Source organism: Phalacrocorax aristotelis, chromosome 5 (genome assembly GCF_949628215.1).
Source record: "Phalacrocorax aristotelis chromosome 5, bGulAri2.1, whole genome shotgun sequence".
NCBI lineage: Eukaryota > Metazoa > Chordata > Aves > Suliformes > Phalacrocoracidae > Phalacrocorax > Phalacrocorax aristotelis.
The window spans coordinates 53,003,942-53,027,693 of NC_134280.1; the positions used below are offsets into that span (position 1 = coordinate 53,003,942).

The 23,752-nt window shown below is 53.5% G+C and overlaps 2 protein-coding genes across 4 annotated transcripts; one reads left to right on the top strand and one right to left on the bottom strand.

Moving 5' to 3' along the window:
- Positions 1 to 8,730: 8,730 nt before the first annotated feature.
- LOC142057799 (cytosolic 5'-nucleotidase 1A-like) lies at positions 8,731 to 15,159 on the bottom strand. Its single transcript, XM_075094557.1, has 7 exons — positions 15,020 to 15,159; positions 13,218 to 13,276; positions 12,329 to 12,496; positions 11,816 to 11,945; positions 11,185 to 11,307; positions 9,934 to 10,112; positions 8,731 to 9,378 (listed from the first exon to the last, which is right to left on the bottom strand). Exons 2-7 carry the CDS (start codon positions 13,260 to 13,262, stop codon positions 9,076 to 9,078), a joined length of 948 nt encoding a protein of 315 aa, XP_074950658.1. The 5' UTR covers positions 13,263 to 13,276; positions 15,020 to 15,159; the 3' UTR covers positions 8,731 to 9,075.
- Positions 15,160 to 17,174: 2,015 nt separating this feature from the next.
- SYT8 (synaptotagmin 8) lies at positions 17,175 to 23,752 on the top strand. 3 transcript variants are annotated; one of them, XM_075092591.1, is made up of 9 exons: positions 17,175 to 17,350; positions 19,026 to 19,160; positions 19,524 to 19,681; positions 19,826 to 19,921; positions 20,155 to 20,322; positions 20,539 to 20,706; positions 20,908 to 21,025; positions 21,452 to 21,585; positions 21,674 to 23,752. In XM_075092591.1, the coding sequence occupies exons 2-9, from the start codon at positions 19,043 to 19,045 to the stop codon at positions 21,905 to 21,907; spliced, it is 1,194 nt and encodes a 397-aa protein (XP_074948692.1). In that variant the 5' UTR covers positions 17,175 to 17,350; positions 19,026 to 19,042; the 3' UTR covers positions 21,908 to 23,752. The 3 variants fall into 3 exon arrangements, with proteins under 3 accessions (XP_074948692.1, XP_074948693.1, XP_074948694.1); XM_075092592.1 differs by having other exon boundaries at positions 17,181 to 17,350; positions 19,600 to 19,681; XM_075092593.1 differs by lacking the exon at positions 17,175 to 17,350 and having other exon boundaries at positions 18,934 to 19,160.

The window sequence follows — 23,752 nt, forward strand, 5'->3', positions numbered from 1 at the left end:
GAGGTGCCTGGCTGGCTGCGCGTGCTTGTTTTTGTTGTGCCTTTAACTTCCTTCTTGTTTTTTGTTTTTTTCTTTTGGTTGTTGTTCTTTCCAGGTTTTCTGTCTTTTCTCTCTTCCCTGGGGAGGTGATGGGGCACACCCCCCAGCAGCAGCCTCCCAAAATCCTGCTGAGTACACTACCCCCCATCATGGGGGCTCAGCCTGCCAGAAGCCCACGCCTGCTCATGGCACTTGGCCACCTACCTGTTGTCACCAGTGGGGTTTAGTTTTGCAGCTGGGCCCACAGGGATGTCTGCACCCCCCATGATTCTCCCTGGCCCCAGGACACACTCAGTTTGGGGGGACTCATCGCTCTGGGCTGGGTTTTTTGGGGAGAGATGGGTGTATCCTGGACCATAGCTTGTTTGGGAGGTGCCGGGGGGGTGCCAAAGCAGTCGTGCCCCCCCTCAAAATGTCACCCTTGTGGTACCAGGCCACCTACAGCCACTAAGGATGGTGGTGGGCAGAGCCCAGGGAGGCACGGGCCACCAGGAGACCCTGAGGTCCCCCCCCACTGCAGGATGCATTGGGGAGCGTCAGGACAGGCTCTTTACCACTCCCAGGGTGTCACAGCAGGGCTCAGAGGTGCCACCCTGTCGGTTTGGGAGGTGGTGGACAGAGCTAATCTCTACCCTCTTTCACCCTGACTGAGCTCTTACAGCCATGAGACCAGCTGGGAAAAAAAACCCACAAGAACTGTAGCCGCTTTTCCTTCCAAGTCCTGAGGGCTAGGGGTATTTGTTTTCTGTTCCTGCTTGGTCCCAGCCTTGGGGACAGGAAAGCAGCAGCCCATGGGACAAGCTGGGCACTCTGCTGGGATGGGGGTCTCCAGGCTTCATGGTGGGGTCCCTGCCCCTTGCCTGCCTCCTTCATGTTCATGCAACTTCTAGAAAATCACTGGGTCATGCTGCTGGCACCTTGCTCGCACCATGTTGTCCCTGCTCTCCCTCCCTGAGCTTCTTCCATCCTCCCATGGTTTCATGAAGCATCCCACTGACCTGGGTCTGTGCCCACCACCCCCAAGTTTTGGTTTGTGCTGAGTGTTTTTAGGGGGTATCTCTGCCCTGGGCTGTGTCTTGTCCCACCAGCTGTCCAAGTTGCTGTGCCTTGGTCAAGCTGGGGATATCAGGAAACCTACTGCCTCCTCGTGGGATGTGGCACCCACCAAGATGAGGTTTTCCAGAGCAATGGCTGTAGGCATTGGCTGAGCCTGCTGGGTCCCGTTATTTCAGCCAGCCCCCGCTTCCCTCCTGCCCTACAGGCACGTGGTCAAGGCGAGTGCCACTGACCCTGAGTCAGCAAAACCTGGCACCCTCCCAGCCCCAAGGCACTGTATGACTCAGCAAAACCCTGCACAGCTCTTTTTGGGCAAGGGGCCAAGGCATGGCAGGTCCCCAGTACCTGTAGCCCAACCCCGGAGGCATCACTGCTGCCGTGGGCTCCAGCTTGGGGGTATCCCCCTGTCCCCCTGGGTACCAGCAATCCCAGCGCTGAGTGTCTCCAGGTGGGAGTGGGTCAGACATGAAGTAACCCAACCAAGGTGCCACCCAAGCAAACCCACCCTCTCCAAGGGCCCTAAACCCCCTTGCAAATGTGCTTTGCAGACAAAAGGGCTAGTCCTGACGCCAGCCCTGGGGCTCCTCTACACCCTTTCAGGCTTTCCCAGAGCCCACAGTGGAGCTGGCAAGGTACCAGCACTCCTCCCTCCTCTTTGAAGTGGTTGGGAAACTGGAGCCAGCTGGGCAATGTGCACCTGGCCTCCAGGCTGGGCACCTGCGGCAGCTCCCCCACGAGTGTTTCCAGTCCAGCCAGTCTCTCCCAGCACCCCATGGCTATAGAGCAGGCTCTGGTGTGCAGGGATGGGCTGGTGAGGACATCATGCCATGCTAGCTCTGTACCATCATGCACTGCAGTGCACAGTCTTTCAGGAGGGTCAATCCGTCTGGACCTAGCCGGTGTCTGTTTTTTTAATTCCAATGGATTAAGGGCAATCTTTGCTGTAAATAAAGCTGTTTTGAATGAGCCTTTGCTTGGGCTTTGTGGTAGCAGGGCTCATGTCTGCATCCAGTGCTGCTCTCGTACCAGTGTGAGAGTGTCACTGCTTTTAGATGTGCTTCTTTAAGCAACTTATGTGTCCATTGCACCAGTGAGCCCAGACACTTCCCAATGATTTATTGGGAAAAAGAGAGGATGGGGCTGTGTCAGGGAATGTTACGCTACTGATCCTCTCCTGGGTGATTGCAGGATGGGAAGGGACCAGGAGGCTTATCCCCAGAATGTTTAATTTGTTTCCAGGCCTTGGCACTGGTGGTTTTGGAGCTGACACTGCTGTGCCTGCATGCTGGGGGACTGGAGGCCCCAGCAAGGAGCCAGGATTTCTGCATTCAGGCTCCCTCAGCATCTCTGTGAGATGTTTGCCCTGATGCTAAGGCCTTGAGGGCACAGTGGGGATGTTTAACCAGGAGCTGGGAGCATGTCTGGGTATCTATAAGCTGGGACTGTGAGAGTTGCACTGTGTTAACTTCAAAAGATAGACTGGCATGAGCCCGGGTTTGGGGGTTTTTACACATTTTTTCCTGTTTGCGGAGCAAGACCCACAGTGCTGCAGCTGAGGCATCTGGAGCAGGCAGAGATGCGCACGCTGAGGGACTCGTTCCTCCTTGCTCCTATTTTCAGCACGGTGGATGAACCCCTTCCCTTGCTGGCTTCTGTCCCTGGCCCCGCACATCCCCCCTGGCTCCAGGGGGTGAGCTGGAGCATGGTGCCTGGCAGCAGCTGCTGTGGGCGTGAGGTGACACGCCCCTGGGAGCGGGTGTGCTTTCACAACCTTGATCCCTGCTGGAGAGGATTCCCAAAGAGGGGGACGAATGACTCAGCTCTGGCAGCTCCCATGGGGAGGTACACCCCATCCCCATCCCAGGGAGACTGGGGTCCCCTCTGTGGGTGGCGACAGGATGTGCCACCTGTACTTTGCCATGTGGATGGGGACCTGACACCACATAGTTTCAAACACCATATTTTCGGGGGGGGCGGGTCTTGCAACTTCCCCGCCTGCAGTCTGGCAGCACTAGCAGGAATGATACGGCAGCCTCTTTCTCCTTTCGTTTGGCTGTCCATTTGTGTTCGCCCTTTCCTTCACTCTTTTTTAAAAATGTATTTATCACAGCAGTAGCCAATGCCCTGAACTACAATGGCCTAAAGGGCAAGGAAATCTTCAGTTCAGAAAGACTGATTATTTTTTGTCTAAGAGGTGTTAAATGCAAAGCTGTGGGTGGGATTTCTAGAGGATGAATGTCTTCTTCATATTCAGAAAAATGCTTTTGGGATCTTGCAGCTCATTGCTAAAGGAAAAACGAAAACTATTCCTTGGTCTGAGCTGAGCACAGTCTACATGTGCACAAGCCCAGGCAGGTCTGGCTGCAAACACCCTGACTCTGACTCAAGGTCCCAGTGCCGGTGTGAAGCTGCAGGATGCAGCTAATCAGTGTAGCCTGATTTACCAGCCTCAAGCCCCCGAGCGAAGTGGTGGTAACATTTTCCCAGCATGGTGCCAGGACCTCACCCACTCTCAATGCCATTTCCTAAACTGACATAGAGTTTGCAAGGCAAGGGTGCATTTTCCAGTGGCACTTGCACATCCCAGATTATACCCTTTTTCTGGGTGACACCTGCAAAAGCAAGCCTGAAGGTGCTTTAGTAGCAGCTCCAGCTGATGGGAAATCCAGGAGCATGGAAGGGGTTTCGTGGAGCACAGCAGAGGGACTTATCTAGGCCCTGGCCACCATGTCCCAGTGCTTCGGGTGGTGGGGGAGATGTCCTGGTCATCGCTGGCAGTGGCAATCCCTGGTCTGTCAGTGCTGACTGGCTGGGGCTGGTTTGGAGGCAGAGCTGGCTGGCAGCCTGCTTAAACATTTTTTGGCTGCCAACATGGGCTGCAGTGACCTTGGGGAGATGCTAAGTGGAGTTGCAAAAGGCTTAGGATGGGTGGTAATTATTCCCTTGGTGCCTCTCACACTGCAAACCCTGATCCTCATGGTGGGTGAGGGTGGCTTGCTGGTGGCCAGATGTTACGGCTGGGTGTCATGATGGGCAGGAGCCCTGAGCATGGCTCCGTCCCCATCAGGGCTGTCTGCAGCAGCCTTTGAGCATGGGGGTACAGCCCAGTGGACCTTCTCTGTCATATTCTGCTCTTCCAGCCTTTCCCCTAGCTACTTAAAAAAAAAAAAAAGAAGGCTTTATGCTTATGGTCTTCAAGCCTGTGAGCTGCCCTGGTGTCTTCCCTAGGGCTTACTTGTATGCCACTGTGCCTTGCTGGGCTGCTGCCAAACTCAGCATCATGCGCCCCCGTGTCCCACGCTCTCCATGGCCCTGCCCAAATCCCCACCACCCCCGTGCCACCTGCCCATGCCTGATCCTGCTTGGCATCGGACATCCTTCCACATCCCCCAGCCCATCCTCCCCCGCACTGGGGACACGCCCAGCACCTGTCTCGGGGAGGAGGGGGCCTGCCTCACCCCATCTGTGAGCCCTGTCTGCTCCTCGGGCAGGGATCTCGTGGTGTTTGCCTCACCTGAGTTATTTTGCAGCAGGCTGAAATTGCTGGGGATGGGCAACAACAACCACGGCAGGCAATGGCAGCAGGTACCGTGACCGGCAGCTGACAGGATGGGGTGGTAAGTGGCAATGATGGCATAGATCCACTGACTCCCACGCCAGGATGTGAATGGGAGCACCGGGATCCAACTCACCTCATCGCCTGCCTTGAGCAATCCCTGCTGTGGTCCCTGGGTCCTCACAAGCCTGGCTTGGGGCAGAGGGTATTGGCTTACAGGTGGGATCTCCATGCATAATGCAGATATGTGCCTCCAACCTCATCCAAGCATGCCATCCATCTCATTTTCTTGGCCAGCCCTAGATGTCGTTTAATTATTTCCTTTAATTTCCATCTGAAGTTGCCTCAAGAAGATCATCATTTATGCAATTACATCTCCATGTGACAAACCACAAAAGCAATTGAGCCTTCTGGTCCTGGGAGGAGTGTGGGCTTGGAAAGACGAGGGTCGATACCCCATGGTGACCTAAGGATCGGTTTAAAATGGCAATGTGTTTCCTTGGAGTGGGAGCAACAACTTGGCTCCTTTTTGGGGAATCAATCCTGACCTCCTGGGGCAGGTGCTGCTGTGTGAATATGCCCATAAAGGTTCTTAATTCCCACCTATTTACTGTCACCTTTCCGCTAAGTACCACCTTCACTTGCGATCACAGCCAGCATTTTTCAGCGTGCCTGTCTGGGGTTAAGATCTTGAACTCATGTTTAAGCACCTTGGCAAAAACAGTCTGTGGCTTTGCACACTCTCTCTAAGCTTCTGCATGCAAAACACCCTGTTCATAATTATTTGCAGCATGGGACTTGGCATCTCAGCCTCTCTGACTGCAAACCCCTGAGTGTTTTGCAAGGAGCTCTGCGACCAGGGTGGTTTAGGGTTAGGTCAAAAATGTGAAGATGCTTGCCCTGTGCTCACGGACAAAGGTTCTTGTAGGTTGTGGGTGGAGGGAGGTGCAGGCGCATCCCTGGCAGACACCACAGCTGTGACCAGGTCTTGCAGCCTCTGTCATCCTTTCCTGCTGCAGCCAGGAGACAATAAAACTGAATGGCTCAGACATTGCCAATGCAGATGCCTGTTAGCAGCTAAACACCTGCCAATCTTCCCCCCCCCCCGCCCCCGCAGCACCACCTTTTCATAAAAAATTCCTTTCTCTGTCACAGTGCTAGGTTGGTTTTTTTAGTGTTGCCACCCTAAATTTACTGGTGAAGTGAGTGGAGGATTAAGGGAACACTCTCGGGCAAAGATCTCCTGCAAACTCTGTGGGGCCAGTTGGCTGCAGCCTGTGATCCCTGGGGTCACGCGCTACCTCTGAAACAAGCACCACTTGTTCAGCACCACTGATGGGGCTGGGCTCAGTGGAGGAGGCAGCTGGCCTGCCTATGCCTGAGTGGAGCAGGGGCATCGCCTTCTTCCCTCCCTGCACTGGGAGGGTGTCATGGGGGTGTCCCAAGCAATGGCAGGTCAGTGCCGGGGGGGGACAACCCTGACACTGGGCAGCTTGGGCTCAGATGATGCGGGGTTGCTGAAAAGCAATGGCCAGAATCAAGTGCACATCCTCAGAGCTCCCTTTGCACCCATTTGCACCCCTTCATTTCTTTTCCTGGAGTGGAAAGGTGTGAAACCCAGCAGGGCTCAAAGGGAGCCTGTCCCTGTGGGTGGCATGGTGGTGTGACCTGCTTCTCCATTGTTCTGGCCCCAAAAACCTGAGATGGGTATGAGAGAAGCATCCCACAAACAGCTGCAGCAACTAAACTGCCTTTGGGCTGTAACAGCACCAGGAGACGCTAGGGCACCAGCAAACCCTTGAAGGAGGGAGATTAAAATGCCTCAGAAAGCCGAGACCTGAGGAACATCCCAAGCATTACTGAACTTATTACAGATGCCTCTAAGACAGAAACAACAAGTTTGCCCTTGCAGCAGGGGGTGAAGCTGCAGCAGTCCTTGCCAGAGGGTGCTCTGTCTTTAGAGCAGGACAATAAAGGGCAGTTTTGATGCTACACCTTTGAACCATGCCCTGAGGCAGCTGCACTTGGCCCCATATGATGCAATCCCTCAAACCCTGAGCTTCCTTCCTTTTTTCCCATTTTGGACATGTTTCGCCCTGTCATCCCCCACTGTGCTGACAGTGCTGGAGGAAGGCACATGGCTCCTTCCCCCTGCCTCAGCAGCTTGCATCCTGCAAAAGCTCACGTGGTTCTGTCCCCACCACCTTTGACTCAGCTAATTCCCCCTCGGCCAAGGCATTGACTGAGCTCCTTCCAGCAAAGGCAATGGGTTGGAGCAGCAGAGGATGTCTGGGACCACCACCACTGCCACCACCACCAGGTCCATGTCTCCACCACCAGCTGCCACTAAAGCAGCCAGCTGTACATGGTGAGCGGGGCTGGAGACGGATGCTTAGATCCCTGCACCAAGCACAGTGGTATCTGACCTGCACAAAAGTGGGACGAACATCTGTACCTACTCACCAGGCATGTTTTGAGCATCCTGTAATTAACGTTTGCTCAGAGATTGAGGCTGATGGATGCTTAGCGTTATTAGCAAATGATGAGTAGCTGATGTTGTAGATGTTGCCATCCTAAGACATCTTATTTCAGCATCTGGACTGAGCAAAAGGGCCAGGGGCCAGACTGCCAGTGCTAAAAAAATGCTGGGCTTTGCATTTCTAGAGGTAGCTTCCTACCAAAGCCCTGCACATGGGCATGCATACCCTGCCCTGGCAATGCCGAGTTTGGACTCATATGGCGGCCACGGTGGCAGGGACAGGACCTGTGCCAGTGGCATGGCGGGGCCAAGCAGCTCCCCTTGCTAGGGCGAGATGTGCAGAGCCCCCAAGTCCAGGGTAGTGAGTGGGGGGAGTGGGCTTGGGAACACAGATGCAAGAAGATGTTCAGGGGCCTAATCCAAACACCACTGAAGGCTTCTTGTGTATTTAATGCCTCTTGAAGTACGCATGTAAGACTGGATAAAAGAACTGATTGTCCTTAAAGGAGCACTGAGTTATCCCAACTCTCCTCCCACACTGCTGAACGTGGTTGTGAGGGACAAGTGCTCACAGGAGGTTGCTTGTTATTTATTTAGTGTGGGGAAGAAAGCATTGGTGAGAGTGACGCTTTTAAAGCATTAAAAAAAAAATTACTTTCTGATTATGCTGGGGTAAAAAAAACTAAGCCACAGTCATCTTTATCTCCTCCGTTCATAATATTGCTGCCACCCAGCAGGCACTGCCCTGAGCAGCCAGTTTGTATTTTCTTACAAGGTGGTCTGGGGAGCTCCCAGGAATTTGGGGTGCAGAACAGTGGCCTCTAGTGGCAACCGCTCACATCCAGTCCTGGGGAAAGAAACCTGCAAATGAATCTTGAGGGGCTGTTGCTCCCCAGGAAAATGAGGAGCAGAGTCCAAATTGCTGAAGGAGAGGTATCCCTGCACAGGGTGTGGCTTGGTGCCAAGCAGGGTCCTGAGCACACCCAGAAACCCTGTCTGTGCCAAGCAGCTGCACCTGGGCCCCCCCACTCATGGCCTCTGCCCATGGCCCTAGAGACCCATTTAAGCTCAGGCCTGGGCACCCTGTCCCACCCTGGTCAATTGTATGCAGCCCTGGCCCCTGCATGGCTTGTGCTGTAGACAGCCTATCTCCAGCGCCCTCTCCTGGAGTGACATCAGAGCTACATGGCAGCTCTGCCTCCTGGATAGACCTCGGACCTGGCTTGTAATCTTGTCCCTTGCCTGGGTGACCTGGCACTCTGTAAGCAGTCTGCATGCTTAAGGAAAGGTGACTTGTGGTCACCTCTCTTCTATATAGGACCACAACTTGGGCTTTCTTTTGTCAACCTGGTCACCCATTTCTAAAAACTTTGTAGGTCCTTTATAGCTTTGAAGTCTTTCTCCCTCTGCTGAGTTTGAGCTGCCTGAAGGACTTGCTAACACATCAGCCTCCCCAGGAAATGAAGCTTAGTGTGTCTGGTGAGGCAGGGTCTTGAGGGCTCCCTTTAGGCAGAGGTCCTGGGTGTAAATCTGGAGGCTGTCTGAGCATAGCCAAAGTTAGCATCTTTAGTGCTTGGTTTCATCCTTCATTTAGCTCGTGTGTGGGATAATAGCTTCATTTATTTCTTTGTAGAAGAAAAAAGTCTCTGGCTTCTACAGGGCAGGTAGGTGATAGTCTTCAGCAGCACAGCAAGGGTGTCCTTCCTTCCTGGAGCAGTTGCATCTTCTGGCTCTATCCTAAGACCTAAAGGACATCATATCAGGAGCAGAAGTGAACATCAAGTCTTGCTTTATAGTCCGTGCTCTCATGCAATTCTTTTGCCTGCTTTCCCTGAGGTTTGCTTGTTGCAGGTTAGGAAATCCTTCCCTTTCCACCAGAAGGTTTACCATCAACTGGCCCAGTTCCCTGTGCTGTGGGGAGGGAGGACTGCTGGCCTGCAGCCCATCAGCAGCAGGAAGGGACCCAGGCAGAGGGTACGCCCACATCTTGAGCCCCCTGGATGTTATGAAGGCCATCGTCAAAGAAAATGTGGGGTTGGATCTGGGCGAGGATGGGGCCCTTGGGAGCCCCGCCCATGAAGAAAGCCTCGTCGATGGCCAGACCCCACTCACGGAGCGTCTTGATGGCTCGGATGCCCATGTCCTGGCCACTGCGGGCAGTCACCAGGTATGTGCGGATGGGGGATTTTTCCTGGCTGAACTTCTTGCGGATCTTCCCAAGGTGCACAGCAAAAGCCTTCAGGGGACCCTGGAAGCACAGCAATATACTTTAGAGTGGGTGAGAAATTAGGAGACTTCTACTCTGCCTGTACAAACTACTTGTTCCTCTTCCAGGGTCTCTCAGGGCTCTGCAGAGCACAGGGATGCCTGTGGGGTGCAGGACTGGGCAGTGCTGGGACTGCTGCTGTGCACCGGGGTGCTCGGGTGGAAGGGGAACATTCTGGTGCTCATCCTAATCCCAAAGTGGCCAGGAAGGTACATCCCAGCAAACGGTGCCTCTGGGTCTGAGTCTTTGCAGGGACTTGCACAGCAAGAGGTCCCAGCCTGTGAAAGTTGAAGTGGAGGTAAGCACAACCCTGGATATTTAGGAGCTGATGCTCGCTTATAGGAGACATTGGGCCAGATCCATCTCCAGTGGGACTCCAGATCAGGCCCACACCAGGGACCAAGTGGTGGGCACAAAGGGAACCTGTAAGGATTTGTGCTTTCTTTTTGGCTACTCATGGCAAAGCCCTAGCTGGAGAGATTCTCATAGTGGGTGCAGAGCCTGTGGATGCCCATCAAAGTGGGATGGCTTGCTCACCTCTCCCATGGGTACGGCCTCCATTGCCTGCTCATACTGCACAGCCCCCTCCAGGCCCTGCTCCTGGAAGACCTGGTCCGTCTCATTGGAGAAGAGCACAGCATCCCCATCAAACACCACGCGGAGTGGGGTGCTGGGGGCCTGCACCTCCTGCTGGAAGACAAGTGCTGCCGAGACCCCTGTGAGACAGAGCAAGGTGGGGCTCAGGAGGGACAGCCCCTCCTGGGGGCAGCTCATGTGTGGCCAGCTCCTCCCCGTGTGTCTGCTACATCCCTGTCCCACACCACAAATGTCAGGGTCTCCAAGCCCAGGGGACTTTCTGTGGGGGTCAGCTCAGCCTTTCTAGGGCTGTGTTATCCCTGCGATGAGGATGGCTGAGAAAGCACTGCTGACAAGAGACTGATGTCTGGAGAGATACTCAGTCTGCTAAGAGATGATGGGTGGTTGTGTAGCATGAGCGGGCCTCCTCCTGGTGCTTTCTTGCTCTGCCAAGCCTGGCTTTAATGCCCAGATTTAGCACTCTGTGCTGTGAGTAATAGGGACTGGCACCTCCACTTGATTGGGGTAATTGGCTTAATTACATGTCTCTTCTTACAGGCTGCTCCCTGCCTGCCCTCATCTGTGGACTGAGGCCCCAGATAAGAGACACTTGTCAGAGCAATGATGCTCTTCAAGGAGGTTCAAGGAATGTACTGTGCAGCAAAGGAAAGCCCAGGTTGCAGATGGCTCGCTCCTGACCTTGAAGGACCTTGGCCAGCTGATGTGCTCATACCCAAGCAAATTAATAAGGAGGCGATTAACCCCATTAGAGCTGCAGGGGAGATTGCACTCCCTCTGATCCAGGTCAAGCATGTGCTTACATCTATCAATGAGCACAAGGTAACTCTGCAGGTACCAAGAAAGCAAATTTCTATAGCATCCTCACAAAGCCCTGGGAATCGCTGATGCACTCACTGATCCAGGGAACAGCAACAGGCAGCATCTTTGGTTAGAAAGGCTTAAGTGTCAGGCAGGGAATGACCACCCCATGGCAGAGCTATGGCCAGAATTATGCATAAAGCACTTAGTGACTTGTGGAGGCATCTGAGAAACCCTGGTGTGTTTGCAGGCTGCTGGTGGGGACTATACTAGTAATTAACATGCCATTCACACCCTTGCCCCTGTGAAAGCATCAGCTCTGGCATTGCCTCTTGGTACTGGGCTGCTCGGGTGTCAGTAGTTTGGGGACGTGGTATAGAGGGGAGAACCCACCTCTCCGGAGGGCATTGCAGACATCTATCCTGTCAGCCGAGAGGAAGAGCTTGACCCCGTGGGACTTCAGGTACTGTGTGGAGTCCTTGTCACTGACAAAGCAGAACTTGGAGATCTCCAGGCCTTTGGGTCAGGGGATGTGAGCAAAGTCTGTTATGGGGTAACATCCTTCTTGCATGCCCCCCTCCCAGGGCCCTGATGTGCTTTGCTGCAGAGCTCAGGGTAATTAATTTCCCAGTGCTGTGTGGGGAACCTGCCCCTGTTCTTGCTGCATCTTCTTGCCCTGTTGCTCCTACAAAACTGCAGAATGCAGTTAAATATTCCCTTCATCCCTCCCTTAAATGATCCTTCCTGACAGCACTCTGGGATTTAGGTTTTTTAAGAATTCTGTTTTATTAGTAGCTGCCTGAGGATGCCCAGGCTGTGCAAAATGCTGCCAGACCCCCTGGTGCAAAGGATGTGGCCAAAGGGAGCCAGGATCTGCCTAGGCAAGCTGCATGGGGCTGGCAGGAATTGGGCTTGTTTCCAAAATAACCCCTTCCCCTTGTGTCCCCTGCTCCACTGTGGTGCCTTATCTGCTTCACAGCCTCCCGGGAGAAGCAGACACCCGCAGGGATGGGGTCCCCCTTACCATAGTGCTTGGCGCTGTTGACGATGCGCACACTGCTCTCTGGGCTGTTGTTGGAGAGCACCAGGATGTCAAAGAGGTCCTTCTCTGCTGGGTTGCTCTCCAGGATCTTCTCATTCACATGCTGCACTGCCTGTGAGGAGAAGATGAGGGTCTTCTAGAGGGACATGACTGTGATGGTTTTGCTGCATCTCTTTCACTGTTAAGGTTAGTGGATTGTGCTGCATTCGTCAGCAAGCCTAGCATGTTACGGAGAGCCAGACGGAGCGACCATCCTGCAAAAGCTGTTGACGGGGGGGTCAGGGAGCAGGATACCCCACCAAAGCAGGGGTGGGCAAGTGGGACTGGTGAGGAGCACAGGTCTCGATGCCCTGTAATGAGACTAAGAGGCCAGGACAGGCATATCTGCACTCCATGATGGGAGTTAAGACCTGAAGCTGGGAAAGCTGGGAAAGCTGACCTTTCACCCCATCCTGTGAGTGTCCGTATGTGCCCAGGGCCAGGCATGGGGCTCACCTGGATAAAGGCGAAGGCCGTGCCAGGTGGCAGGGGCTTGTCTTGGTTGGCCTGCTGGTACCTTGTGTACTCCTCCTTGCCTTTCTCCAGGTAAAGCTTGTGCTCCTCCTCCAGGTTGAAGATGGCTCTGGTGGTCACTGCAATGACCAGTGCCTCACTGGGGTCTTTCTGCAGGACAGGGAGGGAAAAAGGGGTTAGGGGACAGCAAAGAAGGAGCCTGGGGGGGTGGGGTAAGCAGGAGGACACAGGGCTCTACTGACCAGGCTGGTGGGGTTGAGTGTTGGAGGCATCATTCATATGTTATGGTTTCTGATGCCAGAGGGCCTTTGGAGAAGAGGTACCAAGCCCTATCTTCATCTTCAGGCCACCAAGGATGGGGCAGGCACTTGTGAAACACTAACCTGTCTGGTAAGTGCCATATGCTCTGGGGACAGCTTACATCAGAGGGGATTGCTTCATAATTTTTGTATTTGTCGCCACAGCACAGCCATGGTTGTCTGTGCTGAGCTGGGCACTTCTGTGTTTCTCTGCACATACTGGTGGCTTTACCTTTCATTTGTGTCTGTTCTGGAGAATCTAATAAAGTCTATACATATGTACAGAAGCTGCTGCTTTCTTACTGGCTGCTCCAAAATTTAAGTGTGAGCAAATGCTCCTGTCCATGCAATTAGAGGTTTAGTCATGCAACCTCTTCTCATGTGGAAATCACACAGACCTCACTGGGACCAGGTGCCCAGAAGCCCTGGGACAGGCCACTTCTGCTGAAACCTAGGCACAGGCAATTCAGGCCACTACAGCTCCCAGCTGCGGTGTGTCCTCTCCTGCGGTGGCATTTCAAAACTTGCTTTAGAAATACAGGATGTGTGTTTTGTAATGAACAACCTTTTACCTGTTTCACATCGGTGTTTATGATGGTGCTTTCAGGCTCTGCCATCTTCAACTTTCAGCCTCAAAGAGAAAATATACAATTAAATTGATGCATTATAATATAGCCAATCTAGAGAGGGGGAAGAGTGGAAAAGAAAGGGGACATCCTATCTACCAGGCAGAGCAGCCCAAATGAACCTGCTCCTGCTCTGCTGTGAGAAAGCCTAGTCTAATAGTTCCAATTAAATATGATGAAGTGGCTTTTCAACCACAGATCACTGCTTCTCCCCTGCACCTGCCAGAAGCTCTAGGGGGAACTGCTGAAGGTCGTCGTGAAGCTCTTCCCAGCAAAATAAGTTAGTTTTTATGTACCTTAACTAGGGTTTGGAGATTGGAGCTAAAAAGCCAAAATACGTCAGATCTTATGGATAGGCTTCTAGTTTGCATCCTTATTGCCTTTCTTGCTACCTGTTTTTGTTCGAATGGAGAATTTGTATCCACAAATAAGCAAGTTCACTGTGTGAGCAGCTCATCTGCAGCTGCAAAAGGCCTGAGTAAGTAGAGACATGTGGTGAGGGCTTGGGTGCAGGACAGGATCCTGCTGATGGGGCTGGTCTACCCCTCCACAGCCCTCTGATCCAGCCAGCTCCTACACTAAAGGTCTCTATGCAGGCTGTGCTAAACCAGGTCTGGCAGATGAAAGTCATGAGGGGTTACATGGTCTGCCTATGCCTAGCAACTGAATAAGAAATCACATTTATTTTTGCACACCAAAGTCCTGTGGTTTCTGTAACCACCATGCTGTATACTTCATCTCTATGTACTAGTCAGTGTTAGAAGTGGACTTTTAGGATTCAGCCTGTGGGATGGGCACTGTTCCCATTCCTACTGAGGGGCACTCCACAGGAGTTGTTTCCACCCAGCAGCTCCAACAAGTACACTGTGGGGTTTCTTTGGAGAGCAGAGGCAGCAATGATGTCTCTGCACAGTTGTGCTGGGAATGGCAGGGGCGTTAAAACCTCATTTACTAGTTCATGTGCTACCTGATTACTGGGTTTGGGGTGTGTGCAAGCATTGACGAAAGCCAGCACACAGTGTAAAGGGGAAGTCAGGGTCTCCAGGGAAACCCTTCTTTTGCCCCAGTTTTCTTTAATTCATTTTTATGATTCAGGGGCTGTGCAAAGTGTTGTCTGGGCTGATAGGAAATGCACTTGGCTGATGCCAGCCCCAAAAGCCAGAGCCTTGCCATGGGGGTTCAGTGTGTGCATGTACACTCCTCAACTGCTCCCCCAGCCAGGGGGTGGCTGGAAAACCAGGAGATGCTGACCATCCTTCTGCTTCTTCTACCCAAACCCATGCTGGGAAGGGGCATCTTCCCACAGAACAGGGCAGAGGGTGGCAACCACCAGCCCTTGTCTGCTGAGCAGGGAGAAGCTTTCCTCTGACCAAATTTCAGCCAAGCACTTTTCTAAAAGTGAAAATGAAATGAGAGGAGGCAACAGAGCTGACCAGACCTTCCTGGAGGGAGAACGCCACCTAATCTCTGCTCTGTCCTTCCAAGTGCTGCAAACCAAGCCTGACTTCTTTCCATCTACCTGCCTCTAGTAACTGTGGTATTACTTACATACAGATATATGTATATGCACATGCACGCATCTCTCCTGTGAGCACCCCCCCATGCACGCAACACCAGACATGCAGGAAAGCATTTCAGGCAGATGCTTGCTGGTCTGTGCAGCTCATCCTACAGCTGCGTAGCATAGAGCAGCTATTACCCCACTGTACACAGCCAGGATTTTGCTAGAGAGAAAAGCCCAAACTCACCGCGAGTGCTGCCTCTGCTCCCTGGTGCAGTGTGTCCAGCAGCAGCACCCAAACTCTGCCCAAGATGCTGCCGTTTATGTTTCCCTCTCCCCGTGCTGGCAGGAAGCAGGCAGGAGCCGGGCAGCTCCACTCCCTGGTGTGCTGGGATTTGTAGGCAGGCCGGTGCTTTGGCATCGTGCCCAGGCCAGACTGCATTTCCCAGCAAGCGCTGCACAGGGCAGCTCATGGCCGTCCAGGCTGGCATCAGCCACGGCCATGCTCTGGGGAAGGGGCTCAGCCCTGGTCCTGCTTTTCAGGCTCTCCAGGAGCTTGTGCTCAGTTGGCACTCACTGCCCACAAGCGCTGCAGTTTCTGTAGCCAGGGTATTTATAGAATGCTTCCAGACCTCTCATTTTCTAGCCCTTGAATATACAATCGCTGTGTTTTTGACTGAATATATAGGGGTACCTGTTCAAGAGCTGCATGCAGCTTATGCAGGCAGATGCAGGGAGCTGGACCAGGGACAAAGGCTGGTGCAGAGTGTGGCAGGGTGCAGTGGGGCTCACCACAGTTGCGATTTTACTGTAATGTTTTTGAGTTCCTTTTCCCTTCTTTTCTGAAAGCTGCCTCTTGCACACTGACCTGAACAGGGGTGATTTTTTGGTCTGGGATCTTGCTTTTCCAGGTGGGCTGTGCGGCACCCAGCCCTGTGATGCTCATGTTGCCGGGGTATTTCAACACTCCTTTTCTGCTCAAGAGTGAGATTTGGCAGGGAGGGTGGAGGGGTGGGGCTGACACAGAGGAGCGGCTGCTGTCCTGCCGCTTTTCCCTTGCCCAGCCGGGGCATATCCCTGCCCTGCTGCTGGAAGACGGCCCAGAGCAGCAGCCTTCCCAGCCTGGTCCCTCCAAAGGAGACCAAACTCATCTGTGTTAAGGCCAAGCAGCCATTCCCCTGTGCAGCACCAGGTTATCACTAGCATCACCAAATCTTCTCCCAAAGCATGGGCTGCAACTGGGGTCCTAGGTAGCTTGGTTTCACCGAGATGCTTGCCTCTAGCAAGCCTCTCAGAAAGGCTACTGATGCACTTAGCTTTTCACATGCATATGCAAACCCCCTTTCCCTGACTGATTTTATTGGGCATGTTCTCTTTTGCCCCGTCCCACTTATGCATTTCTCCTGTGCATCCTCCGGGACTGCCAGTTTAGAACAAAAATATGTTTTGCATCTATGTTTCCCCCTCAAGAGGTTTGCTGCAGCATTGTTCCCACAGCATCTCCTGCTCCTGGAGATGATGCTTCTCTGAGCAGCAGGAGTGCAGGGCACTTGCAAGCATGGCCGTTTCTGGTGGCCGAGGGGCAGCCCTGGCACGTTTCCCGTGGCCAGGTGCCCTGTGTGACAACACCTTGGTGGCCATGTGAAAATCTGGTAGGACCAGTGGCCTGGCAGAGCTGGCATGGGTCTGGTTTCTGGTGCCCTCTCCCACCATGTCTGCATCAGCCATCAGACGCCGGTACTATCACTCCCTGCTTCCTGCACCGCCCCAAATTTCTGCAAACTTGACAAAACAAGGCAGGTTTTGGGCTGACTTTGCTGAATTGGCAGCAAGGGAGGAAGTGTGCAAGCATAAATTTAATGCAACAGGGATGCCGGTGAAATTGCTCCTGGCTGTGTGCCTGGTGCTGCTCTGTTGGAGCTGGGGGATGGAGCCACCCAAGTATACCCAGTATATCCAGTATCCCCCCGCTCCATCTGTCCTCCCTGCCACATTGGAGTGAAGCATCCTTGTTTATCCCCACTGCTGCACACATTTCCCAGGCATTCACATAGTGCATTAAACCTCTGTGTGCCCCTGTGGGCCAACAAGCTGGACTCCCCAAGTGCAGACCTTACCCGGGATGGATACAGCCGTGCACCCATCCCCGTGCAAGCGTCCGTCCCCTTGTGCGAAGTGTCTGAAGCTACTCAGTCCAGTATCGCTACAGGGATAACATGAAGAACAGAGTTTGCTGGGGCACAGAGCTGGGCAGTGATGCCCACCAGCTTCTCACAGGCAGGTTTTGCTTCCTGGTCCAGCAGGGAGTTCCCTGCTGGCTTTTCACCTGCGTGAGCACAGCTTTGGTCAGCAGCAAGGTGGGGCTGACTGAGCTGCTGGGGCCGCCTCGTTCCTGCACTGGCAAAGCAGATTTTCCTGTTTTGATTGTGCTGTGCAGCCACCATCCGTGCTGCACCCTCGGCTCCACACCTGGCAGGGTCCCATCTCACCCCGCAGCGTGCCCCTGCCATGTGTGGCAGCTGAGCCTGGAGCCCACGCAGGGAAAAAAGGAGACTGAGGCTGGGAAGGAGACGTGTTGGTAAGTCTGATTTTGGGAGTCCAGTCAGCACAGGGTGGGAGTGAGAAGCAGGGCTCCCGCGGCCCCTTTTCCAGGAGTAGGGATGCTTGATGCTCCCTGCAGAGCCCACTAAGTCTGCACTGCCTCTCCCATACTGCAGCTGGGCTGTCCCCATTGTCACCAAAACAGCGGCTCAGATCACCCCCCAGGGCTGGAATGGGCTTTTTTTTTTTAAACCAGGGCCAATATCAGACTAATGTGACACAGCCCATGGGGGTCTGGCAGGGAAAAAGTGCTGAGACACCTAATTCTGTGCTGGGTGGGTGCCTGCTCACCCATGCTGTTGTGTCCACCCACCGCCACAGCCTGAAGCTGCAGTCTGGTGCCTCCTAAATGTCACAGGCATGTTGCTGGCCACAGATTTCCGCCTGTGGGGCAGGAGAATCTGATCATTTAAGCTGCTGGTGGCGAGGCTGCGAGCAAAGCTCAGGTGTCCAATGGCAGAGGTGTTCCAGGTGACTCTGGGTAAGTCACTTAACCTGCACCTCATTGCCCCAGTGATGATGCCACAGGGATGATGGCAATTCCCATGTCCCGTCAGCCCTATGCCTGCACGCAGCAAAGCACACTGTTGGAAGAATTAAAGGCTCTTGCTGGCTTCATGGGCTCAGCACAGGGAAGCGCTGAGGTGACTTCTCCTCAGAAGGATAACCGTGCAAGGACCCCTGACCCTGTAGGATGGGAAGAATGTGGGCACGGCACAGGCAGAGCAAGGCAGTGTTGGCTGCTTGAGCAGGGACCTGCTTGGATGCAGGGCAGGCAGCTGGGGCAGCCAAGGCAAACAGTCACATACCTGCCAGTCTTGCTCATGGCACCAGGACCAGGTGCCACCAGCACCGTGATGGCTGCAGACCCACTTGCAGCACAGCCCACATCTTGGCACACCTCTTCTGCTGTCACTCCTCACCTAAAAGGAGGCAAGAAGGAAGTTTTGGCTACAGGGAAGTGTTCATGCTAGAATAAGAGCCTTGCTATGGCAAAAACAGTAGCGAAAAACTATTCAGCTTTAAATTGGAAACCTTCCCTTAAGCTGCGTCAGCGTTGCCATGTGCACGGTCAGGCTTATGCAAAGTTTCTGAGCCAGTGTGACCCCAGCCTGGTGGCACCACTGCCACCTGCAATGCAGGCACCAGCCCTACTGCAAGCCAAGGAGCAAGCCCTCCTGCTCCTCAGCCCTGTGAGAGGGGGGAAAACAGCCAGAAAAGGGTGTTAGCTAACGGTGGGGCTTGCCTGGGGCTGAACAAACCCTTCAGCTCATGCAGCCTGGCCAGGGAGTAGCCAGCAAAAAAGAGCTCTTGGGGTTTTTTCTTTCTACAGCCAGACGATTCCTTTTCTCAAAAACAAAGTAAAACTCCCTAATACATCCTCCCTGCTCCTTCCCCTTTTTGAAGGCAGGCTTGCAAGTATATAAATAAGAAGGCTGTAGGTGAGGGGCCAGCTGGCGCAGAGCCCTCTCTGCCTGTGGCTCCCTCCTGATCTATTTTGCACCTCATTGCCAAAGTGGCCAAGCCCTAAATGCTTACACTGGGCTCTATGTTTTAATTGTGTTTGCTCTCATTAGAGCCCTGGGCCACCAGCAGCACATGTTGTACTGGAAAGGAAACCCCGACACTGTTATTTTTGCTTGCATCCCCAGGTCATCCTGGCTTAGCAATGGCAGTGGCAGCCAGAAAAGGCAGGGTGACGGACTCCCTCCTTGCCAGTAGCCCTGTGGCCATCATCACCACAGCTGAGCCAGGACTCCTGGGCAGCTGGCTTAGCCGGATCCCATGTGAGTATGGTTGCACTTACCCTGATCTATCAGGCAGCATTATCCTGGGAGGGCTCCTGGACTTTGAGGCTGTGTATCCACTTCTCCCTCCCTCCAAATCCCTTTTTTCAGCAAGGTCCATCAGGGTAGGGATGCTGCAGAGTGGTACTGTGCTGCTCAAGGAGTGCAGGACATTACTACCCATTTGGGGAATGGTCTCCAGCTGTGGCCTCCCTGCATTGGGCCTGTCTAGGATTATAGGGGCAATTTTGAAAGTACAACTCCTTAATGCTGAAGCACCAGGAAGGGGTTTAAATGCACTCTTCACATTTTTGCTTGAGTTTAACTCCTCTGTCCATCTCCGCTCCCTGAACATCACACCAGTACCTAAATGGGTGCTCATTGCTGTGGCTGTGGCAGTGGCAGTTCTCCTCCTCCTCTTCCTCATCTGCATCGTCAGGTGCTGCTGTTGCAAGAAGAAGCCCAAGAAGAAGGAAAGAGTCAGCTTGCATGCCGTCAGTGGCTCCAGCACAGCCTGCCTTGTGCGTCCTGCTTTCCCCTTTTCCCCCCTCCCTCTTTCCTGGAGGTTTGTTGCCGTGCTGCCCGGTCCTGGGGGTGGTAGAAGCACGGCATGGCCAGGGACATGGCTGAGCATGTCCTGAGGGTAGTGCTGCTCTTTGCTGCAGGTCCAGCCTGAGATTGAAGACCTGGAGCGGGGCGTGGAGCAGAAGGCACGAGGAAAGCTGCAGTACTCCCTGGAGTACAACTTCCGTGCGCAGGAGGTGGGGATGCTTGTGGCCACGGCATGGCAGGGAAAAGGCTTTGTTGCATGGTCCCTCTTTGTTGCCCACCAAGATGGGCCATACCCTCTCGCACCTCTCTCCGCCTGCAGCCTTGCTGGCTCCACTTGGTGTGGAGGTGTCCTTCCTGCTGCACTTGCTTGCTTCCCACTGAGATGCCAGTCATCTGCCCCATCCTCCTCCACCTGGTGACCTTGTGCATTGCTCCTTTTAAGCTGAAAGTTGGCGTGAAGCAGGCAGCTGAGCTGAAGGCCATGGACAGTGGAGGCACATCTGATCCGTATGTGATCATCTACCTAACGTCTGATATGAAGAAGAAGTACGAGACCAAAGTTTACCGCAAGACCCTGAACCCTGTCTTCAATGAGAGCTTCATTTTCCAGGTAGGAAACTACAGCTGATGACAGTTTTATGGTCCCATCAGGAGTGTTGCATGGGCACTGCTCCCTGGGCATAAACCTCTCCAGGCAGGGAGATGCCTTTGCAATGGGGTGGGGAAGCGTCAGAGGGAAAGACCTGTTATTGCATCTGCCTCCCCATCCCATGGGGCAGGGCTGCCACCAAGGAGTGAATCCAGGTTTTAGGGTCCTCCCCTGCAGGTACCCCAGGCAGAGGTGCCTGAATCTACGCTGGTGATGAAGGTCTATGACTTCAATCGCTTCACCAAGCATGACATCATTGGCGAGGTCCGGCTGCCCCTGGCCAGTGTCAGCCTGCAGCATGTCATCGAGCAGTGGAGTGACCTGGTGGCGGCCAGTAAAGTGGAGGTTGGTCCTGGTGGCTGGGAAACTCTGCCGGGAGGAACGCATTGTTGCTTTTGCTTTGCTTGGCACCACCCCAAGAAGCAGCCCCTTGGGGGCAAGCATGAAGATGGGGGAGACCTGAGAAACTTTGGTCCAGCCTGGTGCTCTAGCCCCAGGTGAGCCAGCTCCTCTGCCCAGTGTTCATCACTGGCATCTCTCCATCAGGAAGAGCAGCTGGGTGAGATCTGCTTCTCGCTGCGCTACGTCCCTAGCACTGGCAAACTAACAGTGCTCATCCTGGAAGCCAAGAAGCTGAAGCGGATGGACTCCCATGGGCTTTCAGGTCAGCAGGGACTGCTCATGCTCAGGTCTCCCTACCCTTGCTCAGGCCTTAATGATGGCACCCAGAGATGCAAAGCCTTGAAAGCTCTCTGTGCAGAGACCTGCTTCCCTCTCCCAGCACCGTACCCAGGCCTTGGCCAGCTCCCAGCCTTCCCCAGCAAAAATATTCCATCTTTGGGTGAAGCTGGAGGTATTTTCCAGGAGAAAATGTCATGGCTGGATAGCATGGGGAGCTCATGGCAGGAGGAAGCAGGGGGAGGTGAGCTGTGGGGTGGCTGGCAAGGGGAAGAGGGGTGGATGCTCACCACAAGAAGTGACAAGTGGGATGCCATGCTCTGCTTGGGATTGGCCTAGGGAAGCTGTTTCATGGCTGAGCTCCTCAGTCAAAAATTGTCACTTGTGTCAGCCGTGTCCTCTCTCTCCTCAGATCCTTTTGTCAAGGTGCATCTCATCCTGAACAGGAAGAAATGGAAGAAGAAAAAGACAAGTGTGAAAAAAAACACCTTAAGCCCTTACTTCAATGAGGTGTTTGTTTTTGAGGTGCCTTTCAGTCAGATCCAGGTGGGCTTCACTGCAGCACCCAGGGCTGAGCAGGTCCCCACTGCAGCAAGCCCCCTCCCACTGACCCTCTTTCTTGTGTCCCCCCCAGAACGTGGAAGTTGTCATCTCTGTCTGGGATCATGATAAAGTAACCAAGAATGAGCCCATCGGCAAACTCTTCCTGGGATGCCGGGCCACGGGCAACCAGCTGCGGCACTGGTCTGACATGCTCTCCAACCCACGCCGGCCCCTCACCCAGTGGCACAGCCTGCAGCCCCCAGATGTGGTCGACAAAGCCCTGGGGCTGAATTCCCACCTCAAGCTGTCCCTGTCCCCCAGATAGTGGGGGGTTTCCTCTTCCACACAGAGGGCAGGACAGAGGGCTTGTGGAAGGATGAGGAGCTTCTGCTCAGCGGCGTCTAGATGTGTTCATCCCAGCTCAATGTCTGCAAAGAGAGGACTGGGGGCTCCTTTTGGCCAAGAGATGAGCTGCCTGCTGGTGCAGCTCATGCCCTGTGTAATGTCTGGAGTGGAGCAGCTCGGCACCCCAGGGCAAGGCTGGACACAGAGCAGAGGATGCTAGAAGGGACAGCATGGGTGCAGGAGCCAGCTCATCCCAGCTGCTCTTGGGCTGGGGGGACAAATACACGGAGCTTCAAGGTCATGCAAAAACACTGAGTCCATTGATATTTTAAAACAGGGGATTAACATGCCAGCAGCATGGGGTGGGAAGTTTCTTTGGTTGTGAATAACTCGTCAAGAGGCAAGATCTTGGGAAGGCTTTATGCGTCTTGGGAAGGCTTTTAAACAAGACCAAGATCTTGAAGCACCCTAAGAGGCTCTCGAGGAGAGAAAGAGGACAGGCTGGTAGGGACGGTGTTTGAGATACAGGACTAGCTCTTCAGTGCTTCTGTGTCCTCGCTAGAAGCTAAATGAGACAGCAAGATCAGCCACTAGTTGTCCACAGGGCTTCACTCTTAGCCCATTCTGAGCCCATGCTGACTTGTGCACCCCAAGATGTGACTCAGGGTATGGGACTCACCAGCAACCATCCCCATGGACCATGCAGATGAGGATGTACAGTCAGCTCTATCCACCCCGCATGGTCCTACAGTGCTAGTGCAGAAAGGTTTGCACCCCCAGCACCTGGAGGTGCTGCCAGGGTGAAGGGGCTGAGGAGCTCACTTCCATGCCATGATCACAACACCCTGAAGAAGGCTGGGTTGCAACACTCATGTCACTTCTGGGCAGGTTTCATGTAATCTGGGAGGTTTTTGTGGCCACATGTCCTGCCCTGCCTTGCTTCATGTGGCTTTGGGGTGGGAGCTATGTAAGTAAAGATCCCTCCTAGAAGGATGAGGGCATTGAAGAGGTGCCACCATCCCTACCTGTCCTTGGGTGTGCTGTATTTGGGGTAGCTCAAAAGCACCTCCTCTGAGCCATCTGCAGGAGGAAGCTCACTGCATTGGACTGGAGGAAGGAATCACCCTTGCTCTGAAATACCTCTAACACAAAGCAGCCATAACACACAGAAGATTTAGACTCATCTAATGAAATTTTGGCCCAAAAGACAGCAATTTGCACTGTGGGGAGCAGTGGGCACAATGCTAATAGCTGTTACCTGGGTTCTGGAGGGGAGAGAGCCTGTGCATTAATGACGAGCCATTAATATTGAAAAGCAGTTAATTTGCAATTACCCAGAGCTCCATGGAGTGACCATCCAAGAGTTAAACAAACCTGCTGAAGCTGAGGAAGATTATGAAAACTCTCAATAGAGATTAATGACCTAAGCTTAACCATAAAAAGCTGCTGTGTCTGCTTCTTGATAAATATTCTCCAGGCTTTGCTGTAGTTTGAGGAGGGAAGAAATGACAGGGTGGTTTTGAGACAGCTGTAATAAGTGGAGTGTGGCTTCTGCTGGGGAAACAGCATCTGCTGGCAGCTGCTAATGAGATGGAGGAGAAAATCAGTCACCTGAGAAAGACTTGTAAAGGGATGCTTTAAAGCATCAACTTTCAGTCTCAGCCTTGAATCAGGTTGAAACAGGCTGTGCAGAAGAGAACATCTCTGAATTGGGTTTGGGATCCCAAATCTGTTGTGAGGTTGGTTTTTGGTGATGCTGTGTGGTGATTTAGGGCCATGCAGGACCCAGAAGGGTTTTGGAGGTGCTTGGAACAAACATTTCTTT

Coding starts and splice junctions, on each gene's coding strand:
- LOC142057799 (XM_075094557.1), bottom strand. CDS start 13,262: ATGGCAGAGCCTGAAAGCACCATCATAAACACCGATGTGAAACAG. Junction 11,946..12,328: donor CGGCCTTCGCCTTTATCCAG/GTGAGCCCCATG, acceptor TTCTCCTCACAG/GCAGTGCAGCATGTGAATGA. Junction 10,113..11,184: donor CTGCAATGCCCTCCGGAGAG/GTGGGTTCTCCC, acceptor TCTGTCTCACAG/GGGTCTCGGCAGCACTTGTC.
- SYT8 (XM_075092591.1), top strand. CDS start 19,043: ATGGCAGTGGCAGCCAGAAAAGGCAGGGTGACGGACTCCCTCCTTGCC. Junction 20,323..20,538: donor ATGAGAGCTTCATTTTCCAG/GTAGGAAACTAC, acceptor CCTCCCCTGCAG/GTACCCCAGGCAGAGGTGCC. Junction 21,026..21,451: donor GGACTCCCATGGGCTTTCAG/GTCAGCAGGGAC, acceptor CTCTCTCCTCAG/ATCCTTTTGTCAAGGTGCAT.